Consider the following 27,576-nt stretch of genomic DNA (forward strand, 5'->3'; position numbering starts at 1 on the left):
AAAGTGTTTTCCAAAGTGCTAGAATCTAGTTGGCTCTCCAAGTCCAGGACGTGGTAGATAGGGGGAACCTGAGGCCTTCCTTTTCAAAGTTGCACATGGGGGGGCTGGAGAAATAGCATGGAGATGGGGCATTTGCCTTGCATGCAGAAGGGCGGTGGTTCGAATCCCATACGACATCCCATAGGGTCCCCTGAGCCTGCCAGAAGCAACCCCTGAGTGCTGCTGGGTGTGACCCCCCCAAAAAAAAAAACAAAACAGAACAAAATCAAAGTTGCACAAACGCAAATGCAGATGCTCATCGCCTCTCCCAGATTCCACCCTGCGCAGCTTTCCATTCTGCAAGGCTGGACTGTCCAGGAAAAATGTTGGATGCTCTCGAGGACTCCTGGGGCCTGCTGGGAGGATGCCCTGAGTGCTTAGATTACTCCCAGAAGAAAAGACACCCTGCCCTCAGGCCTTCTCTGATTTAGGCAAGAGGGGAGAGAGAAGAGAGTGAAGCGAGCCCAGCCCCAAGCAAGGGTTGCTGGAGAAAGCCCAGCCCAGCCACATAGGTCTGGGTTCAGCCCAGACCCCGGAGCAGAGTGCGGCCCTGGAAGCTCAACTCAGGCTCCCCTTAGCCCCGCCCCCTCTTAAGTGAAGCTAAGCCCCACCCACCGAGGGGGCGGGACCTCTCGCTCCGGCCAATCGCGGCTGCCGAGCCCTGGCGGTTTATACTCTTCCTAGCCAATGAGAAAAAAGAGGAAGCCGCTGGGCTGCCAGGAGCCAATGGAAGGAGGCGGCGCCCGGTTGCCGGGCAGATCGGGAAGCGCGCGAGCCAATCAGGAGGGCGCAGACGCCGCTGGCCCCTCGGCGGGCCGCTGTGCTGCGCGCAGGCGGTGGCGAAGCGGAGACGCCGCCGAGCGGGGCCCGAGTGCGGCCGAGCCCGAGCCGGAGCCCGAGCCGGAGCCCGAGCCGGAGCCCGAGCCGGAGCCGGAGCCGGAGGGAGCCGGAGCGGGGACCCGCCGGAGCCGAGCTGGGCCGGGCCGGGGCCGGCCGGACGGGGCCGAGATGCCCTACAAGCTGAAGAAAGAGAAGGTGAGCCTGGCCCCGGGCCCCCCGCGCCTGCACCCGCCTTGAGGCCTGCAGGGAGGCCGGGGAGGGGCCGAGCAGGCCCGGGACAGCCCTGGACTCCCCGCCCCGGGCTGACCCTCCCGCAGGACTCGCCCCAGTTGGCAGCCTGCACCCCGAACCCTGCGCCGCAGCCGGGAGCTCCGAGCCTCCTCCCTTTCTGCCCCCCTCTCGCTTCACCTGCCCCAGGCCCTCCCGGGGTCACCCCTGCCCACTCTGCTGGCCCCCCGCTGCCCCCTGGGGCTCCCCATCGCCCCCAAATCCGTTCGGGATTGCACCTCCCTCCCCAACTGTTCCTCCTCACCGTCTCCCCTTCCCCCTGCACCCCTTGATCGCCCCTTTTCTCTCCCTCCTAGCCCGCCCAGGCCTGGCCCCCCAAAATCCTACCTACCTAGACTGGGGTCTCCCTTCCACAGACCCTTCTGCTGCCCCCCAAGAATTCATTCTCCCTGCTGCTTTCTCCTTCCCTCCTCCAAATCTAGCCTAGGCCCCTCCATCTAGTGCTCCCTTCCACACCAACTTGTGAGCCCTTCCGTGCACGGAACCCCACAGCCCCCGCGGTGCTGGAAGGCACTGGGCTTTTGCACGATCGAGGCTCCCCACCCCGCCAGGGCAAGGGACTTGGCCAAGGTCACACCGTCTGTTGGAGGCCCCGTTGCAAGCTTAGGTGTCCTGACTTGAATCATTCCTCTGGGGCTTCTAGGCTTGGTCCCCTCCCAGCTTTACCCTAAAGCCTCCTGCCTGACTTCATCAGCCAGAGCAGGTGCCTCCCCTTATTCCTAATCCTAGGGTAACCTTTGCAAGTGGTGCCTGGCTCCTGCCTGGCTCCTTCCTCAGGTATGGGAATCTGCCCTCCCTGTCACAGTCCTTTTCCTTCTTAGCCACAGGCCGTCCCTTCCCTGAACACCCTTGCCGGTCTTTGTCCTGGGGAGCTGATAACAGGCTGGGGGGGGGGTGTTCCTTCTGTTCTGTTCACCTGCCTCTTCTCCCTCCACACCGCCTTCCCCTGCTCCCCATTCGTGCCTAGTTCTCTCCTCTGTTTCCTGCTGTTGCTGAGGTCTGAGTCAGAGGTATGGTGCCTTTGAGGTAGATTCACATGGAGGATGCTAGGATGGATGCTAGGATACCGATTCCAGCCTCTCTCTCTCCCATGCCTGGCCTGGGAAGGGGGTGGGTGGGCTGCTCACCCTCTTTGCAGACCTCCCCAGGTATCTTGATCTCATTGCCCGATCCCCCATCCCCCTCCATGGGTTGGGTTTTTTGGGTTGCCCTTTCTGACCTTATCTCTGAAACTCTTTATCCTGGGATTGCTGGAGAGGTGTCTGTCAGCTCTGACAGTGGGATGGGAGTGGGGCAGAGTCACCTCTCAGGACCTGTGTATAAGGTTGGTGACAGGGCACCGGGCACCCAGCAGCTAAGGGGCTGGGCAGGGCAGGGTTGAGGCCTTGAGGTGGGCGAGTGGACATGTCCAGGTAGTTTGGGCAGTTCAGCTATCGATCACACAAACACAGCCAACCTATTCCAGGGGTTCGAAGCGCCTGGAAGCCTGCAGAGGAACCCCATCACCTGTCCCTTGTCATTAACCTGGTAGAACAGCTACAATTCATCCACAGAAAGCCTTTCTCTTATAGATGACTTAGAAGAAAAGAATTAATTCTTTAACTTACATTGATATTCTTTTTGTAAATTTTCTCGGTGCTGGGATTTAAACTAGGATTGCATGCCTAGTTTCAGGCATGGAAGGCAAGAACTTTTACCATTAAATTACATCCCTAGTCAAAGGATGTGTGTGTGTGTAATTTTTTAGGTCACACTGGGCAGTGCTCGGTTCAGTGCTATCAATAGGGTTGTTCTCATAGGTGGTCCAGGGGGCCTTATGGTGGCAGCTATGGAACCCAGGCCTCCTCCATGCAAAGCCTGAGCTCTTTGAGCCACGTCTCTGTTCCAAGAAAAGAAAGTTTCTGATCAGGCTTGCTGAGACCAAAGATGTAAGAGCTGGGCTGGAAGAGAGCATTGGGAGGATCCCGGTACGTGGGTCCGAGCAGCTCTGATTCCTTTGCTGCCTTGGATTTGCAGCTGCATTTGGCCGCCTTCATTGCTTCGCAGATCCTGTGGGGAGGGAAGTGACGATGTGACCTAGGCTGGCCCAGATGGGATTGGGGGCAGAAGGGGGGTGGACGGAGGCTCTTCATTGCTCACGCATCACTTCTCCCCTTTCCCCTGCTGGTCTCAAGCTTGGCCATCCTTCCCAGCCTCCACCCCACAGCCTGCCCCAGCCCTCAGTCAGGAGTTCCCCCCGCCCTGGCATTTGCGGAACACTTGGCAGGCCACTTCTAGCCCTTTTGTGTTCCCTTGGGCTGGAACTAATTGTGGACAAGTCTTTTCTTCCCCCTGGAGAGAGCCACTGAGTTGGATTTGGATTTGGCATCTCCTCTGCACACAGTAGGCACTCAATAGAGGGGTACTGAGTCCATTCCTTAGAAGTGGGGCTTGGGTTTACATCCCTCCCTGTCTCTCACTTCTTATCTGGGACATGCTTCCTTCATGTTCCTGCCCTCCTCCTTCCCTCAGACTCCTGTGGTTCCTAATCATAATAATGTTGGCTGACATTAGAGTTGGCATGCGCCAGCTGCTGAGTCAAGGAGAATTTGGTTCCATGGTAGATGCCACGTAAATGGGGAAACTGAGGCTCAGAGATGCCATCCTGACATAATCCTGCTAGTGAGAGTGGAACATGGAGCTCTGAGTGGGCCCAAGACTGCAATGACACACTCTTCGGTACAGGCCTGCTGGGCCCGAAGCGTGTGCGCTTTACCTGTGCCACAGGCCCTGGAGAGCCTGGGCGGCAGCCTGGTTCCCCCCTACCCCACCTCCCTGCACGCACAGCTACACCCACACCCACATCCACGTACACTCAGGCAGCTGGGATCTGTCTTAGGTGCATTCCCTAGGCGACGTGCCTCTGTGCTGTGGGGCAGGTGGGAGTGTTGCAGAATAGAGGAGCTGGTTTTAGAGCAGGTAGAAAGAGGAGACAGGAGAGGAGAGGTGTCCAAAGAGGGGGTGTCCACTTTGCCCCAGGAGGAGCCCACATCTGGACAGCGGGGGTGTAGGCGAGACAGTCACCTCCACATGCCATCCTGCCTGCTAATCCCTTTCCTCTCCACACCCTGCACTGAGTCTACCCAGGCACCTCCGTGGAGGGACAGTGTGGCCAGCCGGGTCCCCTGGCCACTGGAGCTGGATGAGCCAAAGTAGCCTCTTGTGCTCCGTCCTTGCTGCTTCTCTCTGCTCCACGGAGGGGAGCTGAGCTCCTGCACACCTGGAAAGGCTTCCTCCCCGCCCCCCCTGAGCTCCCCTACTCCAGCCCACACAGAGCTCTCAGGCTCCCTGAAATCCTCTTGCCCTGTAGTCACGATCACTTGTTTTAACACTTGTCACTTGAAGGGGCTCTGTGCTGTGGCGCTGCAGGGCTCACCGCTGGCAAGAGTTTCCAGCACCCCACCCCGCCTGCACACCAATGTGGTCACTTAAGACTTGAGTCCTTTTGGCCACACGCCTGAGGGGAAGTGCCGGGCTGGGGTGCTCCTGCGGTTGGGGAACTTACACCTCAGTTTCTCTGTGGCCACTCTGGAGAACATTCTCCCCTGTTCTGAGCCTTGGCCTGACTGACTGACACGTAAGCCCAATGCAGGACTCTTGGGCTCTGGATTCACCACGAACAAGTTGCATCTTTAGTCCACATGGCAGCACCCCCCCACCCCTTAATTTGTAAAGATCCCTGTTCTCCCCCACCCGTCATGGTTCCTCCCTTCCATTGTGAACTCACCCTGCTTCCTGCAGCTGTCGCCCTCCAGACCTTTAGCATGGCTCATAGTCTGGGTTAGATTTTCCCCAAAAGAAAAACTAGGATCGGTGCTGGGGAAATGGCTCAGAGGGCTGGAGCCCAGGCATTGTGCACCTAGGAACCCGAGTTGCATTTCCTGTCACTGCAGGGTCCTCCAAGCATTGCCAGAGTAGTCCCTGAGCACTGCTGGGTGTGTCCCCAAAACCAAAATGATGAAAAGAAAAATGGGTTGTCATTGACTCCCTCCTTATGAATTCTGATGCTCAGAGATAGAACCAGATCCTTCTAAGTAATGTCCTCAGCTCCAAGAACCAGGGCCAAAGGCTCTGCACAGGTTTATTTATTTATTTTTTTGGTGGAGGGTGGGACACTCAGCGGTACTCAGGGATTGATCCTGACTCAGTGCTCTAGAATTGCTCTTCTTGGTAGTGAGTTGCCAGGGATCCAGCCCAGGGCTCCCACACAAATCATATGCTCAATCCTCTGAACCCCAGGCTCTGTCTACTCTGCCCATGCCCCCTCAGATTTCTTCTTTACTTTTTGGCTTTGGGGCCACACCCATCACACCTGGGCACTATATGTGGGCCGAGGCTTGAACCAGGATTGTTGACACGCAAGGCTGGTGCTTCACCCCTGTGCTTTCTTGCTGCACCATCCCTGAGTTTCCTATCCTGCGCTGCTGCTGCCTCTGCAACTGAGGCTCTCGTCTGATTTGTGTTGAACTTGCAGTCAGTCAGCCAAGGCTTTTTCATGTTTCCCCCAACCTGTCTCTGTGCAGTTGCTTTTTTTGGCCCGGAGCATAGGAAGAGCTGCTGGGCAGGCGAGGGCCTGGAGCCAGACAGCAGGTCCCAGAGGGAGACCACAGACCAGCCCTGCCCATGGGCTTGTCCAATTCTGTGATCCTGAGACAAGCCTGGGGCTCCCTGATCATGCCAGGAGCACCCCTTTAGTTGAGGGTGCCATCACCCCACCCCCAGTGCCTGCAGATCTTTCCAGATGGCCCTTTGGTGGTGGTGGTGGTGGTGGTGGTGGGGCGACACTTCCTTCTCCACCAGTATTGAAAGCCTCAGGCCACCCTCTGTCCTTTTTAGCTCCAGGCCCCAGCCGAGCAGCCTGTTCCTCTGCTTTTCCCTGAAGACGGCCTCACCTTGATTCTTAGATTGAGGCATCCCTGACCCCAGGTCCTCTGCCAGAGGAAAGAACATTGTTTTGCTTCGTGATTATGTGTTAGGGATGACTTGCTAGCCAAATGACAAACTCCTCAAAGAGACAAAAATCCTCCCTTTGTGTATAGTAGCTTCTCCCCAGGCCTAATCCCTCTAGTTCAGGGGTCTCAAACTCTAGGCCAGCCTGCGGGCTGCTTGCGGTGTACAACGTTTTGTGGCCTGCGGCCGGCCATCAAATATCGCAGTATTCGCGATTATTCCCTTACTGAATAATCGCAATAAAAATTGCATTAGTAAGAAAAAATCGCATTAAACATTCGCATACCCCGAGCAGTTCCATTCGGGGTATGCAGATGTTTAATGCGATTTTTTATTGCGAATATTCGGTAAGCGAAATCCGTTATGCGGCCCTGCCTCACCCCGACTTTGCCTCCTGTGTCCCCCAGGTAAATTGAGTTTGAGACCCCTGCTCTAGCCCGAACCCCACACACCTAACCCTAACCCCTCAACCAGGCACAAAGTTGGTGCTCATTGGTTCTCTGTGGTCGAGTCGCTCCTTTGGAGAGAGGATGATCAGCGAGGCGTAGGCAGAGGATGTCTCTCTTCCCCCTGTGCGTCTGCTAACTCCACCTCCTGTCCCCCACAGGAGCCCCCCAAGCTTCCCAAAGGCACAGCCAAACCCAGCAGTTCTGGCAAGGATGGTGGAAGCGAGAGCACCGAGGAGGTAAGGAACGTGGACACAGCCCTGGCTCTGGGGCCAGCTGTTGGATGGTCAGGAGGGCAAGGGAACCCAGGGGCCAGAAGTAATTTGGGCAAAAGGGAAGGAGGCGTTGTCCACTGCCTGGGACAGGCTGGCCAGCCTATTCAGATCCGAGAATCCTCAGGCCAGAAATGAAGCACTCCAGCCCTCAGGCCCTGGCAGTTCCAACTTTAAGTATTGATTGCCCTTTTTCCCCCTTAGGGCAAAAGCCAGGGGTCCCACCTCCTAGAAAGAGGGCAAACAGTACCCAGATGCCTAAAGAGGTGACTAGTGACTCTAGCACGTGTCAGAGTGGGGCATGATTGGAAAGTGGCTCGGGTCCTGGTTCCTATTCAGTTGGTGCTGCTGGGGGCCCAGGCGGCACAGATTCTCCCTGTGCGGATTCCCAAGTCCCATCCCTGGCACCACTCAGCCTCCTGAGTGCTGCTGGGTGTGGCCCCTATAAAATAAACAAGTCTGAGCGAATGGACACGGTGGACAGAGGTCAACGCAGCTGTCTAGGGCTGTAAAACAATAAAGGGCAAGAGGAACTTTCATGGAAGGTGGAAGGGCTGAAGGAAGTGCAGAGTATGCCTGTTAGAGTTTGGGGTGCTCTGAGGGGTGCCTGGCATGGAGGGAGCTAGAGAACCTGCTGGGCAAGTGTGTGTGCTCCCTGGAGGCCAATAGCCTTGGGCTTCTACCTCCCTCTCTTCTTTCCTCAGCTGCTGGGAGAACACTCGTGGCACCTCACTCATGCACATGCACACAAACACACTTTTTTGTTTATTTGTTTTGTTTTTGGGTCACACAGCTAAGCTCCTGGCTTAGCACTCAAGAATCACTTCTGGGCTGGAGACATAGCATGGAGGCAGGGCATTTGCCTTGCATGCAGAAGGACGGTGGTTCGAATCCCGGCATACCATATGGTCCCCCGAGCCTGCCAGGAGCGACTTCTGAGTGTAAAGCCAGGAGTAACCCCTGAGCGCTGCCGGGTGTGACCCAAACAAAACAAAAGAATCACTTCTGGTGGTGCTGGGGGTCCATATGAGATACCAGGGATTGAACCTAGGTTGGCCACATGCAAGGCAAGCGTCTTTCTCTGTACTATCTCTCTGGCCCGGGGTTTCTGTTACTTGGGTAGGTCTGGTTCAGTGTTTCCCGAGAGATACACTTTCTGCCCCCCTGTGACCATTGTCTTAGACTTCATTGAGTGCTGGGAATTGGCAGGTGGGTTTCCCCAGAAAAGGGACTGGGAGGTGGCTACAGAGATAGATCCTGCCTGTCCCCTCCTGCACACCCTCCAGGATAGGCCCCATGGGGTGCTGCTACAGCTCCATGTTTCCCGTGAGTTCAGGGAGGATCTCGGGGCATCTGCATGTGTGTGCTGGCCACAGAGGATAGCAATCAGAATTCTCAGGGAATGGCTGTCTAGTTCCCTCTTAGAAACTGACCTGGGTGGGGGACCTACAAAGGAAAGTGATTGGGGCCTGGCTGCTGGAAAGTGATTGGTGCCTGGCTGCTGATATTCAGAGCAGAGAAACAGAAATTAAAGGGGATGGGAAGGAATTGTTAGGGGGCTCTGGCTGCTTTGGACTTAATTCTCTCCATGGGTTCAATTCCTGGGTATCTCAGATGTCATATGACAGGTGCCTCCCCCCAACCCAATAACACCCGCCTTCACAAGAGGTGGCCTGGTTCCTACTCTGTGCTCCTACTCTATGCTCCTCCCAGCCTGGTACCATTTACCCTGCAACAAAGTGCCCAGAGCCAGAGTGGAAGCTTCCCTCATGGACCCGGTGTTCCTGGATTAGTGCAGGATTGTCGGGAGCAACTGAGTCCTGCTCTAGTGTTGAAATGCATGAGCGAGTGAATGAGTGAGAGAGTGAATAAACCCTCTGCAAATAGGAGCTGGTTCCTGGACCCAGTGACTGGTCTTCCCAGGTGGGAAGCACAGCCTTAAAAAAGTTGAGAAAGTGCCCAAGACCTCCTATTGGACTTTGCCCATGACCTTGTTCTATACCCATTAGGTACTGGTAGGATGGGATGGCAGTCACTTTTGGGAAAGAAGAGTGTGATTGCTGGGAAAGTTGTGGGCTAGGCTGTGGGTCCAGGTCAGCAGAAGGCTGACAGTTTCCCTTGCCCTTTTTGTAGCCTAGAGTTTGGGGTTCTTCCAGTCAGGTTTAGCCAGTGTTAGCTGAGATCCTTGCCCTTTGATGCTGATCAGACAGCAGTCAACCCCTTATGAAGCAGTTACTTGTGTATTCATTTCCAAACAAGGCCATAGCCATGCCAGGAGTCTAACTCAGCTTTGCGATGGCAGATACACCTTCTTTCTCTGTCTGGAGTCCAGAGGTCAGAAACAGTGTCCCTGGGTAAGACCCCAAGGAGGTTTCAGAGAGGAAGCTCTGGTGCCTTTCTGCAGGCTTCTGCGACTATTCAGACATAGTGGACTTCCTGATGTCCAGACATGACCCTCTTATCTCTGTCTCTGCCATCACTCAGTGTTCCCCATCATGGGTCTGCCTGTCTCTAGGTCCAACTTTTCCTCTTTAAAAGGACACCTATCGGGTCCCGGAGAGATAGCACAGCGGTGTTTGCCTTGCAAGCAGCCGATCCAGGACCAAAGGTGGTTGGTTCGAATCCCAGTGTCCCATATGGTCCCCTGTGCCTGCCAGGAACTATTTCTGAGCAGACAGCCAGGATTAACTCCTGAGCATCGGCCGGGTGTGCCCCCCCCCCCCCAAAAAAAAAAGGACACCTATCAGGGCTGGAGAGATAGTACGTGCATTTGCCTTACACGTATCTGACTTGGGTTCCATCCCCAGCGTTCTGTAGGATTCCCTGAACGTGCCAGGAGTAATTCCTGAATACAGAGTCAAGAATAACCTCTGAGCATTGCTGGGTGTGGCCCCAAACAAAACACACACACACACACACACACACACACACACGTAACACACACATGTAACACACACACGCACACGTAACCCCTGAGCATTGCTGGGTGTGGCCCCATCCATCATGGAATTTTGGGCCCACCCTGCTCCAGCGTGTCCTCATCTTTCTTTCTTTCTTGGTTATCTCAGCAAAGACTATTTCACAATAAGGTCATAAAGGGGCTGAGGCTGTCTGTCTCTCAGTATAGCTTCTATGCTTTGCATGTGTGTTGGGAGGTGGGTAGAGACCAAACAAGATTATGTTGAAAACTGCTGGGTTGATTTGAATTTTGGGGAGACCCTTTTCTTCCCAAGACATTCCGGGCTAGGCTTTGAATTCCGCAGCTCTGAGTACTTTGCTCTTTACAGCTCTCTCCTCTGAGGTCATTCTGTTATCATCACCCCTATGTGACAAATGAAACTAAGACTTTGCAATGTCAAGTAGCTTTTAGTGGCACAAATGACAGACAGAACTGAGATTCTGGTCTGTGTGGCCCGGGAGCCCGCTCCCCCTGTGTCCATGATGACCATATGGCCTCTTCGCTCTGGGAAAGAAGCTGATGACAGAAAGGGGTGCTGAAGGCTGAAGCCAGACTCTCTGAGCTGCCCTGAGAGGCAACTTTGTCCTTGCCTATACTTGGAGAGGGCAGCTCGGTGCTGAGGCTGTGCCTTGAAAATGGGGCCGGAGGTTTGCCCCATTTCGTCTTCTCCCTGGAGCTATAACCAGGAAATAATTTGGTCCTGGGAGAGCTTTCCTTAAGAGCCTCTGTGAGCATCTCATTGTGGACAAGTTAAATCCAGATTCCAACTCGGGTCCCTTCTGAGCTGGTTCTCTCGTTCTTCTAGCACTTTCCTGTGCTAGCACTTTTTCCTTCTAGCACTTTCTTGTCCTGTTGATTGTTCCTATCTTCTGGTACAGGCCTTTCTATGTTGTTTGGGGTTGGGGATCATCCTAGCAGTACCCAGGTATCGTGTGGGATCCAGCTTTGACTTCTGGGTTCTCCTTGCCAGGTGTGCACCCCAGGTCTTTGCTCTCTCCTGGCCCAATGTGGGGCCCTTCCTGTTTGAGTCCATTGGCTGAGATTGCCTTGTTGCTGTTCTTCCCTCCACCCCACCCTCCAACTAAAGTCATATTTGTGTGGCTGGAGAGATGCAGATAGAGCACTTGCTTTGCACATTACTGACTTGGGTTCAAGGTTCAATCCCTGGCAACTTACGGTTTCCCGAGCACTTCCATGAATGATCCCTGAAGTTCAAAGCCAGGAATAAACCAAAAAATAAATAAAATAAATTCCGGGGCCGGAGAGATAGCATGAAGGTGAGGAATTTGCCTTGCATGCAGAAGGATGGTGGTTCGAATCCTGGCATCCCATATGGTCCCCCGAGCCTGCCAGGAGTAACCCCTGAGCACTGCCGGGTGTGAACCCCCACCCAAAAAAAAATAAATAAATAAAATAAATTCCATTTGTTCCTTTAAGAGCCCCGTCCAAAGTCCCCTCTTCGGGGACCTCTTCCCTAGTTCTCCTGCCAGGCATGTGCCCAGAACCTCTGTGCCTCTCGGTTTCTGCTTTGCCCTTGTTCCTGTAGCTGTTTTCATGGCTGTCTCACCCACTGCACTCTGAGTTCTTTGAGGGCAAGGGGCATGCATATCTTACTGCCCTGCTCATCTTGAATGCTAGCTAGATGATTTTATTTTATTTTATTTTATTTTTGGGGGGGGCCACACCCATTGGACGCTCAGGGGTTACTCCTGGCTATGTGCTCAGAAATTGCCCCTGGCTTGGGGGGACCATATGGGAAGCCGGGGGATCGAACCATGGTCCGTCCTGTGCTAGCGCTTGCAAGGCAGACACCTTACCTCTAGCGCCACCTTCCCGGCCCCATGATTTTATTTTTTAAACTTTATTTTTATTTATTGATTGATTCATTGATTGGTTGTTGGGCCACACCCATCGTGCTCAGGGGTCACTCCTGGCTCTGTATTCAGAAATTACCCCTGATAGGCAATTTCTGAGCACAGAGCCAGGAGTAACCCCTGAGTGCTGCTGGGTGTGACCCAAAAACCAAAAAAAAAGGGGCCAGGCGGTGGCGCTAAAGGTAAGGTGCCTGCCTTGCCTGCACTAGCCTTGGACGGACCGAGGTTCGATCCCCCGGTGTCCCCGTATGGTCCCCCAAGCCAGGAGCAACTTCTGAGCACATAGCCAGGAGTAACCCCTGAGCGTTACTGGGTGTGGCCCAAAAACCAAAAAAAAAAAGAAAAGAAAAGAAAAGAAAAGAAATCGCCCCTGGCAGGCTGGGGGACCATACGGGTGCTGGGAATGGGTGCTGGGAATTGAACCAGGTCCCTTCCAGGTCGGCTGCATGCCAGACAAACACCCTACCACTGTGCTATCACTTCGGCCCCTAGCTAGATGATATTTAGAATACATTGACCGAGGAAAAGGATTATGTACAGTTCCATAGAATTCCAGTTGTCAGGATAGAAGAGAATGCTTCTATGATTTGACGTGTCTTCAACTAAAATAATCTTTTATTCAGCTAATTAATTCATCGATCAGAAGTGCTTGTATTCATCTTTGCCTTTTTCACTGTTTCAGTTTTCTTTTGCCATATCTTGTAAGATCCTTACGTTACCCAAGTTTCTAAAGTTCCTTTTATTAGTGGTGACCGAGTTAGGTTCAAATTGGACCAAAGTTGGTTGGACTGGAGCTGGCCAGTGACTGCAGGCTCTGGGAACGGAGGAAGATTTTATGCAGCTTGGGTTCATGAAGGTTTAGAAATGGAAGGGGAGGTGCTTTAGGCTAAGGGGAGCCACAGTGAGGGCTGGCCTTGAAGTAACACATGAAAGTGGCCACAACTGGCAGTGCTCAGGAGCTATTCCCCTTCTGTGCTCTGGAGTCACAACTGGAGGTGCTCACAAGACCAAGCAGTGCCAGGGTTTGAACTTGGACCTGCATGCAAAGCCTGTGCTCCACCCACCAAGCTGGCCCCAGAAGCACTCTTTACTTGCCACCAAGCCCCTTACCCTAGTACCATACAATGCCCTTCCCTCTCACTCTGCTCTCCGCTGGACAGTGCTCTGTCCCAAGGGCCCTGAGTTGAGACAGCAGGACCTAGAGGTGGGGCCTGTGCCTGGCCTCCTGTCACCCAGTCCAGCCAATACCCAGTGAGTGCCAGGTAGGTGGCAATATGAGGGGCTGGAGAGGGTACAAGCCAGATCCTGGCTTTCAGGGGACATACCATCCTATGTGTGTGTATGACATGAGAATGACATGAAGAAAGGTCATTGAGCCCGGAGAGATAGCATAGCGGCGTTTGCCTTGCAAGCAGCCAATCCAGGACCAAAGGTGGTTGGTTCGAATCCTGGTGTCCCATATGGTCCCCCGTGCCTGCCAGGAGCCATTTCTGAGCAGATAGCCAGGAGTAACCCCTGAGCACCACCAGGTGTGGCCCAAAAACCAAAAACCAAAAAAAAAAAAGAAAGGTCATTGGATGGGATAATAGAGACAGAAGGACAGACCTAGGAGGTGGCTGGACACCAGGTACTGGAATGATGGGAGGAGGCTTATGGGAAGAAGATGGGACTTGAACTGGATCTTGAGAGATGATTTCTTGAATTTCTTAGGTTCTCCCTCCCCCACTTTTTTCTTCCCCCTCTTTTAGAACAAGGACAACGATGGACCCCCAAGGAACATCTGGGGGTGGGTGCTAGTTTTCAGGAATCAGCATTCCCAGAATGGAGGGAAAGTTGACTGAAGGCAGAGGAGTAACAGACACATCTAATAAAATACTCGCGATGCCACATGTAGGTAGCTCAGACCCTCAGACGTCTGCCACCCTCATGTCCTAGAGGAGGAGACTGGGCACAGAGAGGAGCTGAGACTTGCTGGGCTTGATTTACTGATAGTTGGTAGCAGAGACTGGGGTCAGGTCTGGGCCGTGTGGTTCACTCTACACCCTTGACTGCTAAGGCCACAGATGATGAGGGATGTCCATTGATAAGGGATGTGTTGTTCTGTAGCTAAATGGAGGCCCAGAGCAGATTAGGGTCTGCACCCTGCTGGGACCTCCCACCCCCAGCCTTCTGCTTCTATCCCCCCCCCCCCCAGTGTGCCCCATCTGCTATAGGCAGAAGCACACAGGGTGTGCTCTCACCCTGGCGAGAGAGAGCAGGGTGTCTTGCCCTGGCAGAGTACCAGGCACAGCATGGGGGGAGGTGATGGAGAGTCGCTTTTGCCCTCCTTCCTTCCTGCTCTCCCAGTCCTGGCATCAGGGGCCCTTGTCTCAACCCGAGAGGGCAAGATGGTCCCTTGGACCAACAACCTTGCCCCAGGCTGGAGCCAGCTGCGCCCTGCTCTGATCCCCCTTGGAGCTGGAGTCAGACATGATCCATGAAGCCTGGCAATTCTCTCTGCTGGCCTGGCACCCCAGGAGTCCACATTCTGCCCCTTTCACGGTAGGGAGACAATGGGGTGCAGCCTTTCCCAGGGTGGGGCATGCTGTGAGACAAGGCTTCCTTCCTTCCTTCCTTCCTTCCTTCCTTCCTTCCTTCCTTCCTTCCTTCCTTCCTTCCTTCCTTCCTTCCTTCCTTCCTTCCTTCCTCTTCCCTCCTTCCCTCCCTTCCTTTCCTTCCCTTCCTTTATCCCTCTTTCCTCCATCTCTCCCCCCTCACCTGGTATTGCTTAGGGCTTCCTCCAAGTTCTGTGTTCAGGGATCACTCCTGACAGAGCTGTGGACCATATGTGAATCCCCAACCTGGAGATTTAACCCAGGTTGGCAGTGTGCAAGGCAAGCTTCCTTCCTCCCTACTGTACTATCTCTCCGGCCCCCTCAGTCTTCAGTCCTACTATTTTCCCTAGTTAGGACAAAGACTGACCTATATGGCCCAGTGTCTCTCCTCTTCCAGAGGGGCTACCCGGACAGTTCAGGAATACCTGTGCGTAGTTTTGTGGGGCTCTAACACACTTGGGTCAAGAAGGAAAGAGAGTACACCCACTGGAACTCGGGCTACTCCTGGCTCTGTGCTGGGACTAGGGGGCTGCTCACTGTGGTGCTTGGGCAGGATTAGACCTGGAGTTCCTCGTGCAAAGCATGCCTTCCTATGGAAAACCGTAGTTGTAGCTTTTTGACACTAACAACATTTCTCCCATTACAGAAACAGTGTCAAGACAACCAAACGAAAAATAATGAAAACAGTGTCAGTTTGCAGATAATTTTGTAAAGTCGGGAGAAAAAAAAGGCGTGTATAGTATACTCTACTATCACAGGTGTTCATTCACACGGTGATGGACTTCCTTTTCTTTCTTGGAGGGAGGCACACCCTGGGCTGTGCCCGAGCTGGGGTTCCCACATGTACAGTGTACACTGATGCCCTTTGAGCCATCTCTGTGACACTGAGCTTCCTGTTTAAATTTTTCTTTTTATGAAGGGGTGGGTCACATTTAGTGATGCTCAGAGGTTACTCCTGGCTCTGCACTTAGTAATCACTCCTGGCAGTGTTCAGGGGACCAAATGGATTGCCGGGGATTGAACCCAGATTCATCTGTATGTAAAACTGTATGCAAGGCTGCTGTATTGTCACTCCAGTCCATACTGGTCTCTTTCTAAACCAGGTTTTGGTTTCTGTGCATAGAGCTCATTTTGCATAAACGGTTCTGTAGCGTCCTTACTTAGCTTAGCACAGGAAGCACTTTTTTGGGGGAGCCTTTTTTTTTCTATTTGTTTCCTGAGCCACACCCAATGGTTCTTAGGGCTCGGTCTTGCCTCTGTGCTCAAGGATCGCTTCTGGCGGGGCTCAGGGGACATATGGGATGCTAGGGATGAAACGCAGGTCAGTGACATAGAAGGCAAGCGCTCTACCCACTATTCTTCCTTCCTTCCTTCCTTCCTTCCTTCCTTCCTTCCTTCCTTCCTTCCTTCCTTCCTTCCTTCCTTCCTTCCTTCTTCCTTCCTTCCTTCCTTCCTTCCTTCCTTCCTTCCTTCCTTCCTTCCTTCCTTCTTTCTCTTTCTTTCTTCTTTCTTTCTTTCTTTCTTTCTTTCTTTCTTTCTTTCTTTCTTTCTTTCTTTCTTTCTTTCTTACTTTCTTTCTTTCTTTCTTTCTTTCTTTCTTATTTCTCTTCCTTCCTTCCTTCCTTCCTTCCTTCCTTCCTTCCTTCCTTCCTTCCTTCCTTCCTTCCTTCCTTCCTTCCTTCCTTTTTCTTTTTTTTCTCTTTCTCCCCATCTCCTCTTCCTCTTTCTCGCCTGTCCTGTCCTCCCCTCTCTTCTTTTGTCTCCTCCCCTTCCCTCCCCTCTCCTCTTCTCCACTCCTCTTCTCTCCTTTTCCTCTCTCTCATGCCAGGGTTAGAAGACAGGACACATCCAAGGCAAATGTTCTACTGTTGAGGTATATCCCAGCTAGGAAGCTATTTTCTGTCATTACATTGTTTTAGGCTTTCTATTTTGTTTCTCTTAATTCATTTTATCAGCATGGTGCCAGGTATATAACATGAGGATCATGGGGAAAGTCAGTGCTCTCAGGCTTGCAGTAAAGAGCAGGTACTGCCTGGCGCTCTACCTCCCATTGCCCTTGGCTGCCACTTTCACTTTCTGAACCTCATTTTCACCTCTCCTTGGAGACTGGCTTCCATTATTTTCAACTAAGAATCTGCCTTTGGGGGCCGGAGAGATAGCATGGAGGTAAGGCGTTTGCCTCTCATGCAGGAGGTCATCGGTTCGAATCCCGGCGTCCCATATATGGTCCTCCCGTGCCTGCCAGGAGCAATTTCTGAGCCTGGAGCCAGGAATAACCCCTGAGCACTGCCGGGTGTGACCCAAAAACCACAAAAAAAAAAAAAAAAAAAAAAGAATCTGCCTTTGACTGGAGAGATAGAGCAGGGGGTAGGGCACTTGTCTTGCACAAGGCTGACCTGTGCTCAATCTTCCAAATCCCATGTAGTCCTGATCCTACAGGAATGATTCTTGAGTACAGGAGCACCGCCAGTGTGACCTCAAAACAAACAAATATTTTCCTTTTTTTTTTTTTTTTTTTTTTTTTTTGGTTTTTGGGCCACACCCGGTAACGCTCAGGGGTTACTCCTGGCTATGTGCTCAGAAGTTGCTCCTGGCTTGGGGGACCATATGGGACACCGGGGGATCGAACCGCGGTCCGTCCAAGGCAAGCGTAAGCAAGGCAGGCGCACCTTACCTTTAGCGCCACCGCCCGGCCCTATTTTCCTTTTTTTTTTGGTTTTTGGGCCACACTCGGTGGTGCTCAGGGGTTACTCCTGGCTGTCTGGTCAGAAATAGCTCCTGGCAGGTACGGGGGACCATATGGGACACGGGGATTTGAACCAACCACCTTTGGTCCTGGATCGGCTGCTTGCAAGGCAAACGCCGCTGTGCTATCTCTCCGGGCCCAAAAAAAGAACTTTTTGAGATTTAGATGTCACCTAAATCTGGCATCCTGCTGTAGAAGACTGAGTTATCATTGTTTTATATCTGTACTCAGATATTTCTCTCCTTCCAAATTACTTATCAGCACTTTGGGGTAAATTATTATTCCTATGTAAATATTTTCACAGCTGAACCTAAGTGATTACATTTAGTACATAGTTTTCATGGACATAATTTTAACTGTAATATTTCATCTATTTCCTTTTTTTTTTTTTTTTTGGTTTTTTGGGCCACACCCGGTGACGCTCAGGGGTTACTCCTGGCTATGCACTCAGAAGTCACTCCTGGCTTGGGGGACCATATGGGATGCCGGGGGATCGAACCGCGGTCCGTCCAAGGCTAGTGCAGGCAAGGCAGGCACCTTACCTCTAGCGCCACCACCCGGCCCCACATCATCTATTTCCTTATTATAAATAAAGCTGTAAAAAGTGTTGGTGTATGGGGTCAGAGAGAGAGCATGGAGGTAAGACATTTGCCTTGCATGCGGAAGGACGGTGGTTCGAATCCCGGCACCCATATGGTTTCCTGAGCCTGCCAGGGGCGATTTCTGAGCGTCAAGCCAGGAGAAACCACTGAGTGCTGCCGGGTGTGATCCAAAAACAAACAAAAAAATGTGTTGGTGTACCAAGTCTTTTTTTTTTTTTTTTTTTTTTTTTTGGTTTTTGGGCCACACCCTGTGACGCTCAGGGGTTACTCCTGGCTATGCGCTCAGAAGTTGCTCCTGGCTTCTTGGGGGACCATATGGGACGCCGGGGGATCGAACCGCGGTCCGTCCTAGGCTAGCGCAGGCAAGGCAGGCACCTTACCTCCAGCGCCACCGCCCGGCCCCGATGTACCAAGTCTTTTTAATAATTTTTTTTTAGTTTAGGAGTTAAAATACTGAGACATGCAAATACTTTCTTTGAAGCTTTATTTTATTTTTGTTTGGGGACTCTACCTGGTGGTGCCCAGTGTTTATTCCTGGCCCTGTGCTTAGGTTCACTCCTGGCAGGGCTCAGAGGATCATATGAGGTCCTGGGAACTGAATCTAGGCCAGCCAGGTGCAAGGCAAGTGTACTGTCTCTGTACTACAATTTCTCCAGCCCCTTAAGCTTGGTTTAGCTAAGGGGATGGGTGTTTGAGCCATACCCCTAGGTGCTGCAGGGCTACTCAGAGTTTTCTTTGCTCTGGGATCACTCCCAGCAGTACTTTAGGGACTATGTGGCTACATGTAAGGTATATATGATAACCCTAGTTTTACTATCTCAGGCCTACTTTCTTACAACTTTTTATGGAGAAATGGACACATCCATGGTAAGTTGGGGAGATTGTAACCTGTGGTGTACCATGCACTGAACTGATCAATTCTTATGGACCATTTTCCCATTCCAGCCAAGAGAGAGAAGGCATGAATGGAACAACAACGGGTAGGGTGTTACTTTGCATGGAGCCAACCTGGGTTAGATCTCTGATATCCCATATGGTCCCCTGAGCCTGCCAAGAGTGATTTGTGAGCCAAAAGTAACTCCTGAGTGCCACTGGTTATACCTGAGAGAGAGAGAGAGAGAGAGAGAGAGAGAGAGAGAGAGAGAGAGAGAGAGAGAGAGAGAGAGAGAGAGAGAGAGAGAGAGAGAGAGAGAGAGAGAGAGAGAGAGAGAGAGAGAGAGAGAGAGAGAGAGAGAGAGAGAGAGAGAGAGAGAGAGAGAGAGAGAGAGAAGGAGAAGGAGAAGAGAGAAGAGGGAGAGAGAGAAGAGGAGAGGGAGAGAGAGAGGAGAGGGAGAGAGTTTAGATGCTCTCTTTCTCCATCTGACCACAGTATCACCCTCAGAGAGAGAGAGAGAGAGAGAAGAGTCATTGCCTTTGTTTCAGCTTTTGTGAGTTGGTTTAGAGGCTCTCTTACTTTGGCCACAGTAGTGCTCCCTTGGGGTTTCCACATGGTTGCTGGTGGCAGGATTTCATCTCTTCATAGCTGAATAGTATGGCCTGACTCTCTGGAAGGTTGTTGGTGCACAGATTGTGGGCAGTGCTATGGGAGATGAATTTCTCAGCCACTTCCGGTGGAACCAGGCATTATAGTTCAGGCACCGCAGCAGCTCCTTCAAGGCTGGACACAAGACCCCCAATTTTTTATTTTGTTTTATTTTTTTGGTTTTTGGGCCACACGCAGCAGCACTCAGAAATCGTTCCTGTCAGGCTCGGGGGACCTTATGGGAGGCTGGGAATTGAACCCAGGTCCGTCCCGGGTCAGCCACATGCAAGGCATGTGCCTTACCGCTGTGCTATTTCTCCAGCCCAAGACCCCCATTTCTTTGTTTTTGGTTTTGGGTCACACCCAGCAGCGCTCAGGGGTTACTCCTGGCTCTGCACTCAGAAATCGCTCCTGGCAGGCTCAGGGGACCATATGGGATGCCAGAAATCAAACCTAGGGCCATCCTGGGTCCGCCTTGTGCAAGGCAAATGCCCTACCGCCGTGCTATCTCTCCGGACCCAGAGACCCCCATTTCTGCCTCAGGAACAGTGGCCAGTGTGGAGAGGTGTAGAGTCCTGAGTAGGAAGCATGACTGGACTTTAACTAGTCACTGTCCACCAGGCCCAGCCCCTGCCCCAGCCACAACCGCAGCCTCCGTCTCAGACACCATCATCCAACAAGCGTCCCAGCAACAGCACGCCACCGCCCACGCAGCTCAGCAAAATCAAGTACTCCGGGGGACCCCAGATCGTCAAGAAGGAACGCAGGCAAAGCTCCTCCCGCTTCAACCTCAGCAAGAACCGAGAGTTGCAGAAGCTTCCGGCCCTGAAAGGTCTTTGGAAAGGGTGCGGGGGCAGAGTGGGGCTGCTGTGCCAGGTCTTGGGGCAGTGAGCAGGATGGAGGTTGTGAGGTGTTGGGGGAAGCGGGGGTGAGTTCTAGGGCAGGTTCCTTGGAACTGAAGGCACCATGGAAGCTGCATAGCAGCAGGAGGGGGCAAGGGGAGTCCTGGAAGGTTATGGGCCGTAGCTTTGGGGAGAGCTGGGGGGAGAAGACGCTGACTGTGGAGACCCCCAGACTCGCCCACCCAGGAGCGCGAGGAGCTGTTCATCCAGAAGCTGCGCCAGTGCTGCGTCCTCTTCGACTTCGTGTCGGACCCCCTCAGTGACCTCAAGTTCAAGGAGGTGAAGCGGGCGGGGCTCAACGAGATGGTGGAGTACATCACCCACAGCCGTGATGTAGTCACCGACGCCATCTACCCGGAGGCTGTCACCATGGTGGGCACTGTGGGGCAAGGGGTGGGAGGAAGGGGCAGAGAAGCTCGGCACCAGCCACAGCTCTCACCTGGCCACCCCTGGCTCCCCTCACCCAGTTCTCCGTCAACCTCTTCCGGACGCTGCCTCCTTCCTCCAACCCCACGGGGGCCGAGTTTGACCCAGAGGAGGATGAGCCCACGCTGGAAGCCGCCTGGCCCCATCTCCAGGTAGCGGGTCTGAGCATGCTGAGAGCTGCAGTAGGGGCGTGCAGCCGTGGAGCACTCCCCTTAAGAAGAGGCTCCCTTCTCTCCCTTCCAGCTCGTGTATGAGTTTTTCTTGCGTTTCCTTGAGTCTCCTGATTTCCAGCCAAATATAGCCAAGAAGTACATTGACCAGAAGTTCGTCCTTGCTGTAAGTCTTGGGAGTTCCTCTCATCTTCTGGTCCTGGCCTCTAGCCATGATCCCCTCGCTCTGCTCCCAGTTTCCACCCAATATGAAATGCCCTGGGTTTCCTCTGTGTCCTCTGAAGAGGATCTGTGAAGGTATACAAACCTACTCTTGCTCCTAAAAAGCTTCTAAGGCTGGGTGTGCAGCTCAGCCGAGGAGCATTAGCCTTGCCTTTGTAAGGCCCTGGGTTCACCCCATGGCACCACTCACAAGAAAAAGAAGCCTCTGATTGTCCAGTGAGTAAGATGCTTGCCTTGCATGCAGTCAACTCACGTTCAATCCTTGGCACCGCATCTGATCCCTCAAGCCCTGCCAGGAGTGATAGATTCCTAAGTGCAGAGCCAGGAATAACCCCTGAGCACTGCTGGGTGTAGCTCAAAAGCAAAAATAAAAAGAAGCTTTTGGGGCAGAGGGACAGTCCAGTGGGTTAGTGGGTGTCCAGAATCCTCTTCTGTACACAGCTGATCCCACTTTGATCCTAGTCCCACATATGGTGCTTCCACTGCTGGGTATGGCTCCTAACCAAACTCATCCCAAAACGAAGCTTTTAGGACAGTGGGAGAAAACCAAAAAGCACTAGCCCTGATACACAGATATGCTTTCAGCCCTTGGTCTAGAAGGCCTTTCCCCAGAGAACTCAGGGCTGCCCCCGGACACACCCCTCCCAGGATCCTATGTCACCCCAACCTTCCTGGTACAAGCCTTACTTGCCCCCTCTCCTCCCACCTGCTGCTAGCTCCTCGACCTGTTCGATAGTGAGGACCCTCGCGAGCGGGACTTCCTCAAGACCATCCTGCATCGCATCTATGGCAAGTTCCTGGGGCTCCGGGCTTATATCCGTAGGCAGATCAACCACATCTTCTACAGGTGAGGCCCGGAGCCCAGGCTTAGGAGCAGAGCCAGCCGCTGCCTCTGCTCCGGTGGGGTAGGAAGAGGGGGCAGGACGGCAGGTTCACGAATGTCTTGCCTACCTGTAGGTTTATCTACGAGACAGAACATCATAACGGGATTGCTGAGCTCCTGGAGATCCTGGGCAGGTAAGGAGTGAGAAATTCGGGTGATGGGGAGGATGGGTGGACTGAGCCCAGGACTGGCCTGTCGGTCCTCACAACGCTTCCTTGGCCTCTAGCATCATCAACGGCTTTGCCCTGCCCCTTAAGGAAGAGCATAAGATGTTCCTCATCCGGGTCCTGCTGCCCCTTCACAAGGTCAAGTCCCTGAGTGTCTACCACCCTCAGGTGAGCCACTGACCCAGCTCCGGCAGCAGGGCAGAGGGAAGGAATTCCTCCCTCCATTCCGGGGTCTTGGTCTTCTGGCTGTCTGTAACCTTGGCCTCCCACCTTTCTTCCCCCCCACCTTCCACAGCTGGCCTACTGCGTGGTCCAGTTTCTAGAGAAGGAGAGCAGCCTGACTGAGCCGGTAATTCTCCTGGGGGTCCAAGCCCAGCCCTAGCTCTAGCCAGGCTCCCTGCAGAGGGCACAGTTCAACAGGTCTCTGTCCTCTCGGGAGAAACGGGCTCTGTGCACCCACAAACCCCTCTGAGCCAGCCAAGGCCACTCCAGTGTCCCCCCTCCCCACAGTGGGCCGTAGGACGAGGGCAGGCTCCCATCTGGGCATTTAAGAGCCCCACCATCTTGTCGCAGGTGATTGTGGGACTCCTCAAGTTCTGGCCCAAGACGCACAGCCCCAAAGAAGTGATGTTCCTGAATGAGCTGGAGGAGATTCTGGATGTCATCGAGCCTTCCGAGTTCAGCAAAGTGATGGAGCCGCTCTTCCGCCAGCTGGCCAAGTGTGTCTCCAGCCCCCACTTCCAGGTGAGGCCCAGTCCCACGCCTTCCTTCCGGAAAGCATGGAGGACACACCAACCCGGTCCCCGCTAAATGCCGCCTGTCCCCACCAGGTGGCAGAGCGTGCCCTCTATTACTGGAACAATGAGTACATCATGAGCCTGATCAGCGACAACGCCGCCCGAGTCCTTCCCATCATGTTCCCTGCGCTCTACAGGAACTCCAAGAGCCACTGGAACAAGTAGGGGGCCAGGGGCTCTTGGGAGGATCGCAGCGCCAAGCAGCAGCAAGTAGCTCAGGTGTCCACCAGGTGTGGACGGGGTGTTGACCCCTCTTCAGTGGTCCTTCGACAGCTGAACAGTGGGGCCAACCTGCTTCCTACCTTTGCCTTATTTCCACACTGTGCTGGTGTGACTTTTTGAGAGGAGGGGTGGAATCCATACATGGTCAGAAAGCTGTTTCTGCTAAAAGCCAGTGCTCCCAGTGTAGTCCCGCAGGCTGGGAGCACATAGGTCTCCAAATGAGGGCTGGAGACAGGGACAGCCTGGTGTTTGTGAAGGCCTTGAATGCCTATCAGAAGCAACCGGACTTAGCCAGAGAGCTGAGCTGAAGCTATAGAGATTTCTAACGTGGGAGTAAAGAAAGAGAAAGGGCTTAGCAGACACCACCCTGGGCACACTCTGGGTCCTCCAGCTCCTGCGCCTTCCCGATGCAGGACAATCCATGGACTGATCTACAATGCCCTAAAGCTGTTTATGGAGATGAATCAGAAGCTGTTCGATGACTGTACCCAACAGTATAAGGCCGAGAAGCAGAAGTGAGTGACTACCCCCTCCCAGGGGGCTGTATTTGAGCACCTCTAGCCCCCTCATTCCTTGCCCCCAGCATCCCAACTCCAATCCTGTCCTTGCCAGGGGCCGATTCCGCATGAAGGAAAAGGAAGAGATGTGGCAAAAGATTGAGGAGCTGGCCCGAATGAATCCCCAGGTGAGTGGAACGGCCAGCACCAAGTACGGAGGGGCTGTCCTGTCCTGGGCTGGGTGAGGGCTTGTTCGAGGAGGAAAGAGAAGTGGTCAGGCCAGCCCCCTGCTCAACGGCTCTCCGGCCTGCTTTTCCCCCTCTAGTACCCCATGTTCCGATCCCCTCCACCACTGCCTCCTGTGTACTCCATGGAGACAGAGACCCCCACGGCAGAGGATATCCAGCTTCTCAAGAGGACAGTGGAGACCGAGGCTGTGCAGGTAGGGGAGCAGAACTCAAGAGTCTGGGAGAGAGGGAAGAGGCAGCAGGACCTGTGGGGAGCTGGTCCCCACCCTGACCTCTCTCCCCCTGTGCCCGTAGATGCTGAAGGACATCAAGAAGGAGAAGGTGCTGCTGCGGCGGAAGTCAGAGCTGCCCCAGGATGTGTACACCATCAAGGCGCTGGAGGCACATAAGCGGGCGGAAGAGTTCCTGACTGCCAGCCAGGAGGCGCTCTGACCCCCTCACCGCCCGAGCCTCCCCCCTCCGCTCCCCACTGGCTGGCTCGGGGCAGGGCTGTGCCTCTCTCGCTACTTTGTGGGGGTGCGACACTTGAAGCTGGGACACCCTCCAGTGCAGTCCCACTTCTCCCTCAGTGTGTTCTTGCCTCCCTGTGGCTAGTAGCGACAGGCCGAGCACTGTCACGCTCGGTGCTCAACCACCTGGGGATGCCCGGCCCCCACTCGCTCCGAACCCACAGCTGCCCGCGGCTGCTCCGAGAAATCCACATTGGCCACAAGCGCTCCTCCTCGGGCCTCCCCACCCTCACCAACTCCGGCGAGGGGGGCTCCTCCTCTCCCCGGAGGGGTATCCAGGGAGCAGCAGCAGATGATTCTCACCAAAGTTATGTAATAAGCCCCCCAGTGGCCTCCTGGAGTGGCTAGAGGGGGGGAGCCAACCCCCAACAGCACAAATAGGCCCCCCAAGTCCCAGAAGCCCAGACTGGCAGGGGTCATCCTATTTTCCTCTGGTCTCCCCTGCTTGACTGAGTCAAGGAGGGAGGTCCACAGGAGAAAAATGAATTATGGACAGTAGGTGATGGCCACAGGACCCAGATGTCCTCAAGAGAAGGGGAGGATCAGAATACTCCTCCAGTGACCCCCTCTGGTGAGCAGCAGCCCTGGAAGGGACCACACGGGGTGTCAATTGCTTGCTTGTGCTGTTGGTTCCCAGGAGGAGGAGGGAAGCAGGGCGCAGTGCCCGAGCACGGCTCCCAACGGCACCTGTTTATTCTGTGTGACACTGGGCAGGCCCCGATCGGTCCCTTTCAGACACCACAGAGCAGGGTGGCGAGGGGCACAGGCAGTGCAGCTTCTGGCTGTGTACATAGGGTGCTTTATTCTCCATGGGTTGATACATGCTAAGTGGGCTGGGCTGTCCCCATATGTACAGAACTGAATAAAGTGGGTCTCTAAGAAGTCTGATTTTGCCTTGAATGTGGGAAGGGGGCCCTGGAGGTGGAGAAGAGACGAATGTGATAACCAGAGATGTGTTCAGTCCTGTCCCATGCAGGTTCTGGCCTGGAATGTGGGGAGCAAAGGCAGCTTGGGGGAGTGGGGCTCATTTCCAGGCAGGGGAGGCCTGCCGGGCTTGGAGGGCCTTCTGTACCACATCTTCCCATTGGGCGTCCGATATCTCCCGAGCCCAGGCGGGAACTCCTGGCGCAGGCAGACTTACTCCAGCCATCGTCCTTTTCACCAGCTCTACATGCTCTGAAATCACAGGCAGAGGTGCCTTAGGAAGAAGGACCGAGGGCCCACCCCAGCCTAGGAGTAGCCCAATGATGCCCTGGGGCTACCCAAGCACCAAATCCATCTTTTTAGTCTAGGTTACCCCCACCCCCTGGCAGGATTTCGCCTGGCTTCTCAAATCTGCTATCTTTTTTTTTTTTTTTTTGGTTTTTGGGCCACACCCGGTGACGCTCAGGGGTTACTCCTGGCTATGCGCTCAGAAGTCGCTCCAGGCTTGGGGGACCATAAGGGACGCCGGGGGATCAAACCTCGGCCCTAGCGCTCGCTCGCAAGGCAGACACCTTACCTCTAGCCACCATGCCTGCCCCAAAGCAGTTTCTTTCTCTTTTCTTTTTTCTTTTTTTTTTTTTTTTGGTTTTTGGGCCACACCCGGTGACGCTCAGGGGTTACTCCTGACTATGCGCTCAGAAGTCGCTCCTGGCTTGGGGGACCATATGGGACGCCAGGGGATCGAACCGCGGTCCATCCAAGGCTAGCGCAGGCAAGGCAGGCACCTTACCTCGAGCGCCACCGCTAATCTTAAGGTTTAAGAATTATCATTTCAGAAAAAGGTGTTCCCCTGAGGCCCCTTCCATCATTACCCCTTAGGGATGGGTGGTCGCCTACCTGGGTCCATGGGAATAGAACTGTGGCTGCTCAAAGCTGCAGCGCCCGCCTCCTCCTCATCGTCACTTTCTAACGGTGGGTCCGGCAGATGAAGCCCCAAGGCCTGCGGAGCCACAGAAGACAAGACCATCGCAAGCCAGCCAGCTAGCCCCCCTGCAAGGATCTCTACACTCACCCCACCAGAAACAAGTACCCCCACTACTTACCACCTACCTATATCCTCTTACCCCCCCCCCCCATGCCATACCTGGATGCGATCCTGAATATCAGCAACTACATCTTCTCCATCACCCACGGGGGCCAGCTCCACCTCCTCGGGCTCAGGATCTTGGTTCAGGGGCTGGTACGAGTAGCCGGTGGGGCTGGTCCCGGTGTCCTCCTGCTCTTCCTCGGGCTCCTCGCCGCTCCAATCCCCAGTGCCTTCCGCGGGGCCTTGCTGGGGCCCTAGCTCCTCGGTCTGATTGGGGAAGATGCGCTCAGGGCCCATGGTGTCTCCTCGTAGAACTACTGCTGCCATCCGGGCAGGGGCTGCAAAGCAAGCAAGAACAGGGGGAGATGGCACTGGAGAGATAGCACGGAGATAGGGGGTTTGCCTTGCATGCAGGAGGATGGTGGTTCGAATCCCACATGGCATCCCATAGGGTCCTCCCCTTGAGCCTAAGTGCCAGGACCTATTTCTGAGCGCAGAGCCAGGAGGAACCCCTGAGCAGTGCTGGGTGTGACCCAAAAAACCAAAATAAATAAATAAAAACAAGGATTGGGGGGCCGGAGAGATGACATAGAGGTAGGGTGTTTGCCTTGCATGCAGGACTGTGGTTCGACCCCAAAACAAAACAAAACAAAAAACACAAAACAAAACTATTGGCAGGACTTTTGCCTTGCACCCTGCGTACGGGGATGGACTCAGGTTTGATCCCCGACATCCCATAGGGTCCCCCCCTTGAGCCTTCCCGCCAGGAGCGATTTCTGAGCATAGAGCCAGGGGGAACCCCTGAGCACTGCCGGGTGGGACCCCAAAACCAAGAAAGAACAGGGGGTAGGCCGGGATCTCCCAGCCAAGTCCCCCCATTCTCATCTGATGTGCCTCGAGGCCTAGGCCACTATGCCTGCCAGCCATTCCACCCTCAAGCTGTGGGGTCAGAGACCCACCTGCCCCACTAGGCCGATTCCCCCACCAAGGCCCCATAAAGGGGAGCCCGGGCTAACACCCCGAGTGAGTCTTCCCTCCTCCAAATCCAGGTCCCCCGACACAGGCGGGACCCGCCCCTTTCTTCCCTTCCCTCTCCTGGGTTCCCCTCATACCGCCAGGCAGGCGCCCTTCAGACCCCCCCGCAGCCCTCGTCGAGTGGCCTCAAGGCCGGCGTCCCCCACCCGGCCCCACCGAGCCTCGAACTGGAGTCCCCGCGCGCCGCGCCTCACCCGCCGCGAGCCCGAGCCCGAGGCCCCGCACCTCCGCTTCCGGCCGGGCAGGACGCCCCGCAATTGACTGACAGGCGCGTGGGCGGGCCTCGCGGGAGGACTACATTTCCCAGAGGCCTCCA

General features: G+C 54.3%; 2 protein-coding genes across 3 annotated transcripts; one reads left to right on the top strand and one right to left on the bottom strand.

Annotated features, from left to right (window-relative positions):
* The first annotated feature begins 988 nt into the window (after positions 1-988).
* On the top strand, positions 989-25,096 carry PPP2R5D (protein phosphatase 2 regulatory subunit B'delta). Its single transcript, XM_049764916.1, has 16 exons — positions 989-1,074; positions 6,764-6,841; positions 19,793-20,003; positions 20,246-20,445; positions 20,541-20,651; positions 20,743-20,835; positions 21,608-21,738; positions 21,849-21,908; positions 22,001-22,109; positions 22,237-22,290; positions 22,515-22,685; positions 22,772-22,899; positions 23,374-23,475; positions 23,573-23,645; positions 23,783-23,899; positions 24,000-25,096. The coding sequence occupies exons 1-16, from the start codon at positions 1,048-1,050 to the stop codon at positions 24,135-24,137; spliced, it is 1,803 nt and encodes a 600-aa protein (XP_049620873.1). The 5' UTR covers positions 989-1,047; the 3' UTR covers positions 24,138-25,096.
* On the bottom strand, positions 24,991-27,521 carry MEA1 (male-enhanced antigen 1). 2 transcript variants are annotated; one of them, XM_049764935.1, is made up of 4 exons: positions 27,455-27,521; positions 26,283-26,563; positions 26,036-26,138; positions 24,991-25,390 (listed from the first exon to the last, which is right to left on the bottom strand). In XM_049764935.1, exons 2-4 carry the CDS (start codon positions 26,550-26,552, stop codon positions 25,239-25,241), a joined length of 525 nt encoding a protein of 174 aa, XP_049620892.1. In that variant the 5' UTR covers positions 26,553-26,563; positions 27,455-27,521; the 3' UTR covers positions 24,991-25,238. The 2 variants fall into 2 exon arrangements, with proteins under 2 accessions (XP_049620892.1, XP_049620893.1); XM_049764936.1 differs by having other exon boundaries at positions 27,338-27,455.
* Between the last annotated feature and the right edge of the window lie 55 nt (positions 27,522-27,576).

This window comes from Suncus etruscus, chromosome 18 (genome assembly GCF_024139225.1).
Source record: "Suncus etruscus isolate mSunEtr1 chromosome 18, mSunEtr1.pri.cur, whole genome shotgun sequence".
Taxonomy (NCBI): Eukaryota; Metazoa; Chordata; class Mammalia; order Eulipotyphla; family Soricidae; genus Suncus; species Suncus etruscus.